This window comes from Narcine bancroftii, chromosome 9 (genome assembly GCF_036971445.1).
Source record: "Narcine bancroftii isolate sNarBan1 chromosome 9, sNarBan1.hap1, whole genome shotgun sequence".
In the NCBI taxonomy this organism is placed as follows: Eukaryota; Metazoa; Chordata; class Chondrichthyes; order Torpediniformes; family Narcinidae; genus Narcine; species Narcine bancroftii.
Window position 1 is genome coordinate 65,160,813 of NC_091477.1, and position 13,328 is coordinate 65,174,140.

General features: G+C 43.9%; 1 protein-coding gene across 6 annotated transcripts in view; it reads right to left on the minus strand.

Annotated features, from left to right (window-relative positions):
* The window catches only part of scly (selenocysteine lyase), a 70,098-nt gene that overhangs the window by 6,952 nt on the left and 49,818 nt on the right, over nt 1–13,328 (minus strand). For all 6 annotated transcript variants that reach the window (XM_069899354.1, XM_069899355.1, XM_069899357.1 and 3 more), the window contains exons 8-9: nt 11,885–11,921; nt 1,198–1,281 (exon numbers count right to left, since the gene is read on the minus strand). In XM_069899354.1, the coding sequence (XP_069755455.1) occupies nt 1,198–1,281; nt 11,885–11,921 (121 nt within the window). The remainder of the gene's footprint in view (nt 1–1,197; nt 1,282–11,884; nt 11,922–13,328) is intronic.

Consider the following 13,328-nt stretch of genomic DNA (forward strand, 5'->3'; position numbering starts at 1 on the left):
ATGCAAAAAAACTGCACACAATGTATACACAAACAAATAAAGAACTGTAAGCAGATAACAAATGTAAACAAACTGACTGTGAAAGACAGAGAGAACAATGAAAAGCAAATCAATAAAGTTCACAAGTACGAGTTCTTAAAGGAGTCCCTGATTGAGTTTGTCGTTGAGGAGTCTGATGATGGAGAGGTAGCAGCACTTCCTGAACCTGGGAGGGCTGTGCAACAGTATCAGATAGATGTTTTCGTTGTAAGAAGGAAACGGGAACAACAGTACATGCAATTTGGGCATGTGACAAAGTGGAAAAGTTTTGGGAAGATCTAAATCAGGTATTAAATAAAATCACAAAAAGCAACATACCAAAAAATCCAGAGATCTTTCTTCTAAGTAATACAAGTAAAGAACTTGGACTCGATTTGGATGGAATATAAAAAAGATTTATTAAGATAGCCTTAGCTGTAGCAAAAAAATGTATTATGTCAACCTGGAAATTAGAAGAGAGCCTGAAAATACAGCAATGGTACATAGAAATTAATAAATGTATTCCATTAGAAAAAATAACATATAATTTAAGAAATAACATCACAGTATTCGAACAAATTTGGGAACCGTACATGGAACACAACAGAGAAGTCCTACCGTGGACCTCCACCCCCTAAAATGACAGAAGGAGAAGAAGATGAAATGAACTGACTCAGTGTGTAAAAGTGGATGACACAAATTTCTTGTTTATTTTCATTGTGTGATGACATTGTTTAATGGGTTTAATGTACCATATATGTTGAACGTTGAGTGGATGGGGAGGGGGGGTGAAGGAGGGAGGGGGGAAAAAGGGAGAAAATGACACTGTGTATTCAAGAGGGAAATATCTGTGTATTTTGGTCAGTATGGTTCATAGTGTGAAAAATAAAAAAACATTTAAAAATTACCTGGGGGGGTGTGAATCTTGTACCACCTATACCTCTTCCCTGATGGTAGCAGTGAGAACAGAGTGTACGCTGGGTGGTGTGGATCCTTGATGATTGCTGCTGGTCTCCGACAGCAGCATTCCCTGTCGATGTTCTCGACAGTGAATAACCACCAGCAGAGTTTTTGTGAATTATGACTAAAAATTATGGTTCCAAGCAAACTATAATCAAATAATATCTCCGGTTACTCATCCAAATGTATATTACATTATTATTGTATGGTTACACATACCACCAGGCTTGCTTCCAGATAATCCCTCACTTCTTTCATGTGACTGGCATACAAGTCCAACTTCTTATTAACCAGTTCGGCAGCCTGGAGAAACAGATCAGGAAGTTAAACAAGAAAGTATGCAGAACATACAGGGGTTGTAGGTTAATTGGTGTATTTGGGTGGCATGGGCTTGTTACCATGCTTTTTAAAAAAAATATATATTTGCTGCAAGGTAGAAACCTATTCTGGCCATTTAAACCTGTGCTGCCCCATTACACCCAAATTAACCTTAAAACCCATACGTTTTGGAGGGTGGGAGGAATCGAAAGCAGACATTCCTTACAAACAACGCCAGATTAAAACCCCGGCCACTGTAACAGCATTGTGCTAACTGCTACCCTAACTGTTTGTTATTGTGTGTTTCATAATGAGTCAAGATGGCAGGTGAGGTAAACCTGTGACAGTATATAGATATGTTTTTGGGAGATAAATTGGGGCAGGGTTTGTTAGTGTAGGCCACATATAAACACTTTAAAACAGATCTTTTTTACTACCGGGCGCACAAAATCAGTGAACCGGTGCGGACTTGAAAGGCCAACATGGCCAGTTTCCGCTCAGTACATGGTTATGTGGTTAAAATACTGGAGATCTTCCCCATGCTAAACATATCGGGGCCTCAGAGCCTTTGAAAGAGAGAGAGTGAGAGAAGAGAGAGAGAGAGAGAGAGAGAGAGAGGACTGGCTATCTAGTTACACTTGAAATAAGAGAATCAAAAAAGAATTCTGCGGTAACCTGAAAGAAAGATGTTATCATCTGGAGAACCCTGAGGGGGAAGTTTCTTCAGCAAGACACTGAAGTAGCTGATTAAAAAGGAATTACTTGTGGGTGTCCAGCTTACAACAAATCTCTCTCTGAAAACCGACAAGAACCTTACCGAGCGGTAACCATTTACCTTTCAAGCACCAAAGCCTGGTGAACTTTATAAATGTTAAATTCTGTGTACAGTATAAGAATTGCCTACAACCAGTGAACTTGGGAGGAATGAGAAGTGAGATTGGACTGTGAATGAAAGAACTTTTCTGAACATACGCATGTGCTTAGAAATAGAAGGGGCTTAAGATGGTGTCTTGGGTAAACATATCTCTCACTTTGTTCATTTTAGATTGGTCACAGTGACTGAAATTGTTGGCTGGACTCAATAAGTTCTTCTTGCTGAGAGATGTTGCCACCTCTCGGAGAGTCTCTCTCTTCAGCAGTGGGACTATGGCTTATATTACCCAAAAACTGCTTACCCAAGCACCTATTCCCAGCACAGCAAGAAAGATAAGTAAGCAAGCAAGCAAGCATACTAGGTTTCTAACTAGTAACATAATTTTCAGCTTATCACTTTGAATACAATGGTTTATTATGCATCAAGGCTAGGCCTCTGACAGTCTGTGATCAAAACAAGCAGGAAGATTAAATGTTCTTGGTACACAGATGTATAACAGCATCTCTGGCCCCTCGGTGGAATTTAGCTTATGTCTGCTGATTCTAAAACACAAGCAGGTTCTCAGCCTTGCAAAACCAAGAGCAGCAAATTAAAAAAAACAGGTTAGAATCTTCCATTACAGATGGGTTAATTAAGTTAATAGCGATAAGTTAAAGTGTGATTCTGTTTTCATTTTTAAAGATAATTAAAAGCAACTTTTGTTTAAGTAACCATTTATCTTGGTGAATATCTAATGCTGCTGAGTTTTGGGGTCCCCTGGGTTCCTAACAAACCAAAGACTTTACTGAACACAACCAAACATAATAAACAGTGTCAGGAGAGAGAGAGCCCACAGTGTGGCGTCTGCTCCCTGCTAGTTCTCGATTCAACTAACACGCCTTCGAGGTGCTCTCACATGTACGGTGTGCTGTTACGAGTACAGTGGCTGCAATTGCAGTGGGGGTGGAGAGCAGCTGATGGCAGTGGCTGTCAACATCCTCTTTCCTGAGATATCCCCGCATGATACAGTGAACATATGTAACTTTCACTAGTCCAACAATATATACATTTATCCCAGTTCAGTCCCGGTATTTTGGGGCACCTTCTCCTGATTGTCTCTATTGTCCACAGTCTCAGGGGCATCATCCATCGCTTCTCCTGTGGGTACCGAGTGGCTCACGTCGATCCCAGGCTCACATTCCAACTCCAAAACTGCCGTTTGTCTGGGTCTGTTTGAGATGGGGATAGCTCTCTTACTGGAATGATGTGTCGTCTGTTCCTCCTGTATATTTTCCCCCTTAAACGAACCAGGTATGACCTGGGTTCCTGGCAGGTCATTACCACAACACTTGGGCGGTTGTAATCTTGTGGAGTCTGTATCCTTACGACTTACCCTTTGCATAATGGGACGAGCAGCCGGCTGGTTTTGTCGTAACTTTTCTATTGCGCCAGCCTTCTGTTTAGCAGCTGGGCCTCGACATCTTGTGGGTCTTTTGGTTGGGGCTCCAGAAGCCTCCTTGCCACTGATAGATAGGGTAGTCCTGGTCTGCCTCGACATTAACTGTTGCATCAGTGAGCCCAGGGTGGTGTCACAAAGGATGTTTCTTAAGTTGAGCAGGCTGAGGAAGACGTCTGATTTCTCTGTGGGACTTCTCCATTAGCTGCTTGGCACTTCTCACTGGTCTTTCAGCCAGCCCATTTGATTGTGGGTACTCCGGGATTCTGGTAGCGTGGGTGAAGCCCCATGCTTTCACAAAGTTGCAGAACCTCTGGCTGGTGAATTGTCTGCCATTGTTTGGGATAAGTGTATGAGGTTCCCCCTGTTGTGAAAAGAGCAGTTTTAGTTTGATGATGATGATCTCAAACTAGCCTGAGTATGAGTCTATTGGTACTGTTGGCTCCACCGTTCAAAGTTGCCAGTGCCATGGTCGACCAGGATAGGTCGGGTATCGGGTGTAGCTGCAGTGGCTATTTCTGCTGGTGTGGCTTGGTACTGTTGCACACCGAGAAGGACTGTACCTCTTCATCTATGTTCTCTGTCACACCTGGCCAGAAGACAATGTGCCTCACACTGTGTTTCATCGCTTCTGCACCCGGGTGTCCTCTGAGCAGGATCTCCACGTCTGTTTTCTTCAGTGGGCTGGGGATAACTGCCCTTAGGCCCTTCACCAATAAGCAGTTTATCACAATACACAAAGAAGGGTTGCATCGCTGGTGACAGGTTACGCTGCTTAATGAAGGTGGCCAGGGTGTTTAGGGTTGTGTCTTCTACAATGTGCTTTCTTAGTTCATCAAGCTGGGCTGAGGATATAAGGGTTACCGTCTTCACATTGAAAGTGTCTTCTTCCTCGAATTGTGACATTTTCTGGGAGCCCATGATAAGGCATCAACTAAATGCATTTCTTGCTGCATTTGTGTACAAGGGTGATGTGGTATTTCTGGAGCCTGAGAATCATACGCTGCAGTCTCGCCAGCGCTGCGCAAATTGGCTTATTATTGATCACCAGAGGTAAGTGGTTGATTTCTATGTTGACTGACTTGCCATCGACATAATCATTGAATTTCGAGCAGGTGAAAACAACAGCCAGTAGCTCTTTTTCAATCTAAGCGTACCTCTTTTCTGTGTCTGCAAGTGACCTGGAAGCATATGCCACTGGTCTTCCATCCTCCAGGCATGCTGCCCCTTGGCCATACTGTGAGGCCTTGCAGGTCAGCAACACCGGTCTATGTACGTTGTAGTAGGCGAGGAATGGCGGACAGGACGTGTTTCTTTAGGCCATCAAAGGCATTTTATTGTTGTTGGTGCCAGGTTCATTTGACATCTCTATGAGTCAACTGTATGAGTGGGGCTGTCAGTTCACTGGAGTTTGGGATGAACTTGCCCAGGTCGTTCACCATGCCCAGGAACCGTTTCAGGGCAGCCATAGCTATTGGCACCTGCATTTCGCTGAGGGCCCTCGTTTTGCACAGGTCCGCCTGCAGGCCCGTGCTGGTGAACACATGACCCATATAGCTGACTTAATTTTGATGGAAGCTGCACTCGTGGGGGTTGAGCCACAGGTTTACCCTCTGTGCTTGGTCGAACACTTTCTTTAGGTTGGCATCATGCTCTTCTGGTGTACTGCCACTTACTAGTATGTAATTGACTATGATGGCACTGGGATACCTGGTGAAAATTTGTTCCATAGACCATTGGAATACCTCGCTGGCCAAACTGATGCCAAATGCCATCCTCAGAAACCTGTAGTGACCAAATACAAAGCTGAATGTGGTTAATAATGACGAACGGTAGTCGAGCAAGACATGTCAGAATGAGTTCTTTATATCAAGGACCGAGAAAACTGTTGCACCAGGCATCTGTGTGGCAACCTCCTCTATGGTGCGCATGGGGTGATGTGGTCTTTGTGAGCTGTCTCCCAGATTTATATAAATTCTGATTTCCTGTCCATCTTTTTTCTTGGTGGCCACCATGGAGGACACCCATTCAGTTGGTTCCGACACTGGAGTGACGACGCTCAAGTCCTGCATTCTGTCCAGCTCGGCCTTGATTTTATCCTTCATTGCTACTGGAATGTGGTGCACCAGCCAGACTACGGGTCATACCTCTGGGTCAAGACACGTGGAGTATGTCACCAGCAGCTACCCCAACTCGTCTTTGAAAAGTTCACTGTATTCATAAAAGATCCGGATGGGCTTATCTGATGGATCTCTGTGCTCAATGGGACAAGCCCTACGTCCACGTATGCACTGAGGCCTAGCAGAGGCATGATGTCCTCGCGGACCACAAAGAAGGTTAGCACGTGGAGCTATCCTTGCATGAAACACTGCACCTGCACCGTGCCGTTGGTCTGGATTCCGCTGCCTCCCTAAGCCACTCGGCTTGTAGCCTTGCTGCATGGTTTGACTTGTTCCATCTTTCTCAGCCGGTTGAATGTCCCTCGTGATGTGACATTGCATTTGGTCCCAGTGTCGACGTTTATCTCAGCCATCTTGCTGCTGACTTCCATGGACACGAAGGCCTTGTTGTTACCTCTGATCTGGGTTTCTGCTGTGTTTCCTTCCATCCTTGTGGTGAGCCCATCGAGGCAGTACTCAGTATCGAGGTTGCTCCCTCTCTGCTCCAATTCAAAATGGTCAATGATCCTCCAAGGTTTGGTCCATACGGTGGTCTGTTGCCTGAATCTGTAGCATCTGATGATTTGGTTCCATTTGCTGCAGTTTCTGCACTGCTGACCAAACGCTTGGCCCATTTCCCTTCTTGGGATATGGTCTCCGTCACAATTGCTGCATCCTGTCCTGGGTGTGGGGTGGCCTGACTGGCTTTGTGAGCTCTTCCTTCCAACCACCTGTCTGTTCCTCGGTCCTGCGCCAATGCTTGTGTCTGCTTTAGTGGAGAGGCCTACCATTTTCCTTGATAGTTTCATACGCCAAGAACATTGCAATGGCCTCTCGCAGGAGAGCCTTCCGCATATTATTGTTGCAAATGCCACAGACCATTCTATCTTTAATTAGTTCCTCGCCAAGCGTGCCGAAATTGCAGATTTTTGCCTTGATTTTTAAAAGTTGCTGACATACGAGTGTATCGACTCGCTAGGCTTTTGGTCTCTCATGTTTGTGCCTTCCCATTGTCACATTCCTCTAAATTTATTCTTTAAACATTCAGTGTCCTCTCTTGACTCAGACGGGCATTTGCTTGCGAACACATATGACCTCTCCCTTTCCATGGCTTCCGAGCCTGGGAAATTAAACAAAACGTATGCCCTGGTACGAGCAGGCTTGTCATTATGTGCTGCCGCTATGAATAGGTCATATTCCTGTTCAAAGATACGCCAGTTTTCTGCCACATTTCCACCAAACATGAGTGGGTTGGGCCACATGAATCCGTTATGGCAACTGTGCAAAACATGGTTGTGGTACTCACTGTGACTGATTTGCAATTGGAAGACCTCAGGCTTGGGGCACTCTTGATCCCGTTTCTGACACCATGTTCGTTATTGTGTGCTTAATAACGAGTCGAGTCAGCGGGTAAGGTAAACCAAATACAAGTCTTCACTGAACACAACCTAACATGAGAAACTGGGTAGGGAAAGACAGAGCCAACAGTATGGCGTCTGCTCCTTGCTAGTTCACAATTCAGCTAACATGCCCTCATGGTGCACATGGATGCGTGGTGTGCTGTTGTGAGTATCGTCATTGCAATACGATTGCATCGGATGCAGAGCAGCAGATGGCAGTGGCTGTCTACACTAACCTAAATTTAAAAAAAAACCTTTAAAAAAATGTAAGATAATGAAATCAAGTGCAATATTCAAACTTGCCCAGAGAAACTCAGCAGGTTATGCAGATCCATGGGGAGCGGGAGGGCTTGTACTTGACTAAGGGCCCAGGCTCAAAATGTTAGTTACCCTCCAATCCCTATGGATGCTGTATGACCTGTTGAGTTTCTCCAGCACGTTGTGAAAGTGAAGTTGAAGACAGATGATCAGGTCACATCTCCTCCCCATTAACAAGGGCCCACTTAAACAAGAGGGCAAGAATTATTACAACACAACCAATGTTCCTTTATTCAGGAGTGCAAGATTAGTACGTTTTATAATTTACATAATCACAAAGGACTGCAGACATTGGAAAAATTATGCTAAAAACAGAAAAAGCTGGAAATACAACCAGTCCGATGATAACAGTGGAGAGAGCAACAATGTTCCAAGCAGACTTGAGTAACTGTTTCGCTCTCTTTCCCATAGATATTGCCTCCCTGCTGAGTTTCCCCCATCGTTATCCTTTCAGCTTTCCAGCCAATGCTGTATCCATAACTCACATTTCCAGCATGTTTTTGGTCTGTCGATCTCTTCTATTCTCCTTCTGTTTACACTTCCTCCAGATTGTTTCACTGTCACATTCTCCTGTTCTCTGATGTGCTATCCACTCATTCTCAGTCCTCCTGAACACAAACATTCCCTTTGTTCATTCCCCTCCCCATTCTCTGCAGCTTTTATTTCTCCAAAATAAATCCCAGTTCTGATAAAAGATCACTAAGCAGAAACAGTTCACCACAGCTGGTGCCTGACCTGCTGAATTTCAAAATTTCTGTAATTCACCTCAATTATCTTGTTGTCCAATCACAAAGCAGGAACCAGTTTCTGAGTTGAATCAGAGATTGATCTGCTCCTAGTGCATGGAGCATTGGCTCATTTGTTGACTGGCATACATCATGTGGAAAGCAATACACAAACGTGTTAGAGAAACTCAGCAGGTCAAGCAGCATCTATAGGAAGCAAAGGGCAAACAATGCTTCAGGCCTGAGCCCTTCGTCAAGGTATGAGCAAAAAACCCCACAAAAACAGGCAGGTGTTTACACACTGATGAGGGGCTCAGGCCCAAAATATTAGCCCCTTTCACATTTGTGTCCCACTAAATTGGGACGCAAGTGTCCTGGGATAGGAATGAATGGGGGTTTGGCTTTTCACACTTGACCACTCCTAACTGGGACATTGAATGCTGTCACACTTGCAAGGAGCCATCCCCGGGGTTAGGACTGTTCTACCTTCTACCGGTGATGTCATAACCGGGCGATAGTGGACCTACCCTAAATCCTGATCAATGTAATATATTTAAACAAAATGAATCATACCTAATTATAACATAATTAAGCTTTATGTAGAGCACAGTAGGAGCCTTTCAGCCCCTGTTCTTGTTGCGCCAACCTATATAAACCTTTATAAGGGACCGTGGGAAAGTGATTGCAATAAATAGGAATAGTGGGCAATTTTTAAACAGGGTGGGAAAATTTGTAGTGCTTTAGTGCACAATTTATACAGTGTGGGAAAGTTAGTAGCGCGAGAGTGCACAATTTATACAGCGTGGGAAAGTTGGTAGCGCTAGAGTGCACAATTTATATAGCGTGGGAAAGTTGGTAGCGCTAGAGTGCACAATTTATACAGTGTGGGAAAGTTGGTAGCGCTAGAGCGCACAATTTATACAGCGTGGGAAAGTTGGTAGCACTAGAGTGCACAATTTATACAGCGTGGGAAAGTTGGCAGCGCAAGAGTGCACAATTTATACAGCGTGGGAAAGTTGGTAGCGCTAGAGTGCACAATTTATACAGCGTGGGAAAGTTGGTAGCGCGAGAGTGCACAATTTATACAGCGTGGGAAAGTTGGTAGCGCGAGAGTGCACAATTTATACAGCGTGGGAAAGTTGGTAGCGCTAGAGTGCACAATTTATATAGCGTGGGAAAGTTGGTAGCGCAAGAGTGCACAATTTATACAGCGTGGGAAAGTTGGTAGCGCTAGAGTGCACAATTTATACAGCGTGGGAAAGTTGGTAGCGCGAGAGTGCACAATTTATACAGCGTGGGAAAGTTGGTAGCGCGAGAGTGCACAATTTATACAGCGTGGGAAAGTTGGTAGCGCTAGAGTGCACAATTTATATAGCGTGGGAAAGTTGGTAGCGCTAGAGTGCACAATTTATACAGCGTGGGAAAGTTGGTAGCGCGAGAGTGCACAATTTATACAGCGTGGGAAAGTTGGTAGTGCGAGAGTGCACAATTTATACAGCGTGGGAAAGTTGGTAGCGCTAGAGTGCACAATTTATACAGCGTGGGAAAGTTGGTAGCGCTAGAGCGCACAATTTATACAGCGTGGGAAAGTTGGTAGCGCGAGAGTGCACAATTTATACAGCGTGGGAAAGTTGGTAGCGCTAGAGTGCACAATTTATATAGCGTGGGAAAGTTGGTAGCGCTAGAGTGCACAATTTATACAGTGTGGGAAAGTTGGTAGCGCTAGAGTGCACAATTTATACAGCGTGGGAAAGTTGGTAGCACTAGAGTGCACAATTTATACAGTGTGGGAAAGTTGGTAGCGCTAGAGTGCACAATTTATATAGCGTGGGAAAGTTGGTAGCGCTAGAGTGCACAATTTATACAGTGTGGGAAAGTTGGTAGCGCTAGAGCGCACAATTTATACAGTGTGGGAAAGTTGGTAGCGCTAGAGCGCACAATTTATACAGCGTGGGAAAGTTGGTAGCACTAGAGTGCACAATTTATACAGCGTGGGAAAGTTGGTAGCATTATCGCGTACAATTTATAAATACCGTGGGAAAAAGCGATAATGGACCTGGCCTCCCAGAATTCCGTGCAGCAGAGAAAGGGCTGTATGCATGGAGCATTCACAGAGAGGTTTCTCTGCCTCATGGAATTCTGGGAAGTGATGTCCACGATTGCTTTTTTTTTCCATGGTCTTTATAAATTGTAAGCTATAGTGCTACTAACTTTCCCACGCTGTTTAAAAATTGTCCGCTATTCCTTTTTATTGCTATTTATTTCCTCTCTCTCTCCCCTACTCTGACTTTCCCATGGCAAAGTTTATACCTTCATTTTAATCTTTTCTTCCTTCACATTCCTGCACTCATGAAAAAACTTGGGTCATTTCAATCCCACAATGCAATTGCCCATTTCACACTTACATGATTGCAATGCCAGCATCTGCAGATGCCAGGGATTGTACTAGGGTCAAGGCCGTCAATCCCCGGCATTGAGCTGATTTTGCTTTCACACTTGGGACTTTAAAGGCCGATTGGCCATTAATTCCTGGGATCACTTGCAAGTGTTGAAGTGGCTGTTGTTTGCCCTTTTGATAGCTGCTGCGTGACCCCCTGTTGAGTTTCCCCTGTGTTCTCGTACAATCTCAGCATCTGCAGACTTTCCTGTTTAAATGTTGTCTGGTAAATACAAGTTTAGATTTACTCAAACAAACATCAGTTGTAATCATTCAGGTTTAGTATAAATTACTGCAACTACATACAAAATTCCAATCATAAATTCAAACCTGAACCACTTTACCTGAATGTTCATGACGTAAAATAATTTAATTTTTAATTTAATTTAGACATATAGCACAGTAACAGGCCCTTCCATCCCACGCGCCCAATGCTGAAGGGTGGGAGCAACCTGAGCACCCGAAGGAAACCCATGCAGACATGGGGAGAATGGGCAAACTCCTCATAGGCAGCACCAGGTTAAAACCTGGTTGCTAGTGCTGTAATTGCATTGCGTTAATCGCTACACTAACCTTTCTACCCCTTTGATCTCCTTTAACCTTACCTGTTTTTAATTGCGCAATTGATCAGGAATTTACAGCATAATATACACAAGAGTTTACCGATCAGTGTTCAATTGTACATCTGGGTTTTGAAGAGTGAAAGGTTTCATGCTTCTCTTCTACAATTGTTATGTGAACAGAAGCACAGATTGCAGCCAAGACCATGAGTTCAAAGTGTGCAGGTGTTGTGATTGTAGTAAAAACACAAGAATAGTGGAGGAACTCAGCAGGTCTCAAAGTGCCCACAGGGTCAAGATATACAACTAATATTTTTACTCTGAGCCCTTTAAGGTGTGAGTAAAAAGCAGGCAGGTGCTGAAATAAAAAGGCTGGGGAGAAGGGAAGGGGAGGAGTGGGTGGCTCTGTGAACACAGAACTGGAAAGCCTGCTTTTTGCTCATCCCTTTAGAAGGGCTCAGGCCCAAAACATTGGTTATATACCTTTACCTCCCATGGATGCTGTGAGTCCTTGCGAGTTTCTCCAGTACACTTGTACTTTTCCTTCAAAAATTCACAGTGAATATGTGGATTAATTATCCTTGCATGACTCAAACAACTTGCTCAATAATAGCAGTGAAAGGGTACAAACTTCCAATTCTATTCTATGCACTTAGGATAAGCTTTAAAATGTTATTTACCTTCCCGAGTCCTGCGATCATTGGTGTGTTCTCCGTACTGAAAAGTTATGAAAATGCACATTGTGAGTTTAATATTAAATATACAATTCTTATTAAATCCTTTATATGTGCAATTAGTTTGAAACCAATTTTTAGTAAAATCAACATGTCAAGTTAGACCCATAGTTAATAAATTTGAAGTGATATTAACTTTTTAGACACATTAGCAAAAAATGTTTACTGTGGTGAATTGGTCTGGAAAGGAAAACAAGAGATCTCCAATAATTTTCTATCAATGTAGAAATTAATCAGGCAAGACAAAAACATGGAGTCAATGCACTTTTAAGCATTTATTTGACACAACTAGTATAGCTGTTATCTCATGGCTCCTACAACCTAAAATCAGTCTTGCCCTCTGGTGTTGTGTATGTGGAATCATGTGTGGATTGGTAACCACTGTTAATTTCTGGAAAATGCAGGTGAGAAGGAGAATCTGGGGGCAAGGGAGAGGTGGAGTTGAGAGCCTGAAACACAAAAGTCTGCATACGTTGCGATTGTAGTAAAATGCTGGAGGAGCTCAGAGGGTCTCACAAGAGGTAAAGATTTATGACCAACATTTTGGGCCTGAGCCTTTCATCAAGGCGAGAACAAAAAGCAAGAAGGTGCCTGAATAAAAGGCAGGGGAAGGGGAAGCGCAGAACAAACCTGAAAAGGCAACAATCAATCATGAACAGGAGAGGAAAGGTGAGAATTGATTGCAGTCGGGATGAGGCCCTGTGAATGCAGTTAGAGGGACAGACATAGGAATAAGGCAAGAGAGCAAAGCTGGGAGTGGGAGGTGGGGGTAATGGAAACCAGAGAGGTCGATATTAATATCATCTGGTTGGAGGCTCCTGTGATAGTACAGATCTATCACCAATGTATATAGTTACAGTATCTAGACTGTGCTTACAGCGATTGGCTGAGAGCTAAGCCATGCCTACTGTCTGGGCCTTAAAGGGTTATGTCCCTAGCCAGGTCGGATCATTCCGGACTGGTCGGCCACCTGTGAAGAGCTCCTGTCTTTTGCTAATAAAAGCCTTGGTTTGGATCAACAAGTCTTTGATTCTTTCGACGAGCTCTACAATTTTATTAGCAAAAATAATTTTTTTTGAAAGGGATGGAGCGTTTAACTCGGCCAGAAAAACTTGATATCGACCCACAGTCAGCTACAGCCTTCAAAGCCTTTAAGTTCTGGCTGCTGAACTTTGAAAACTTCCCGAGACTCATTGAGGTGGAGGAGGATAACCAGCGTCTAACAGCATTGCTGTCTATGATGTCCTTGAGAGTCTACGAGAACATCCAGGATGAGACCACTTACACCGCAGCCATAAAGGTACTGAAAGAACTGTATGATCAACCGGTGAACAGAGTTCATGCCCGGCTCGTGCTTGCGTCGAGGAAGCAACAGCCCGGCGAATCCAGC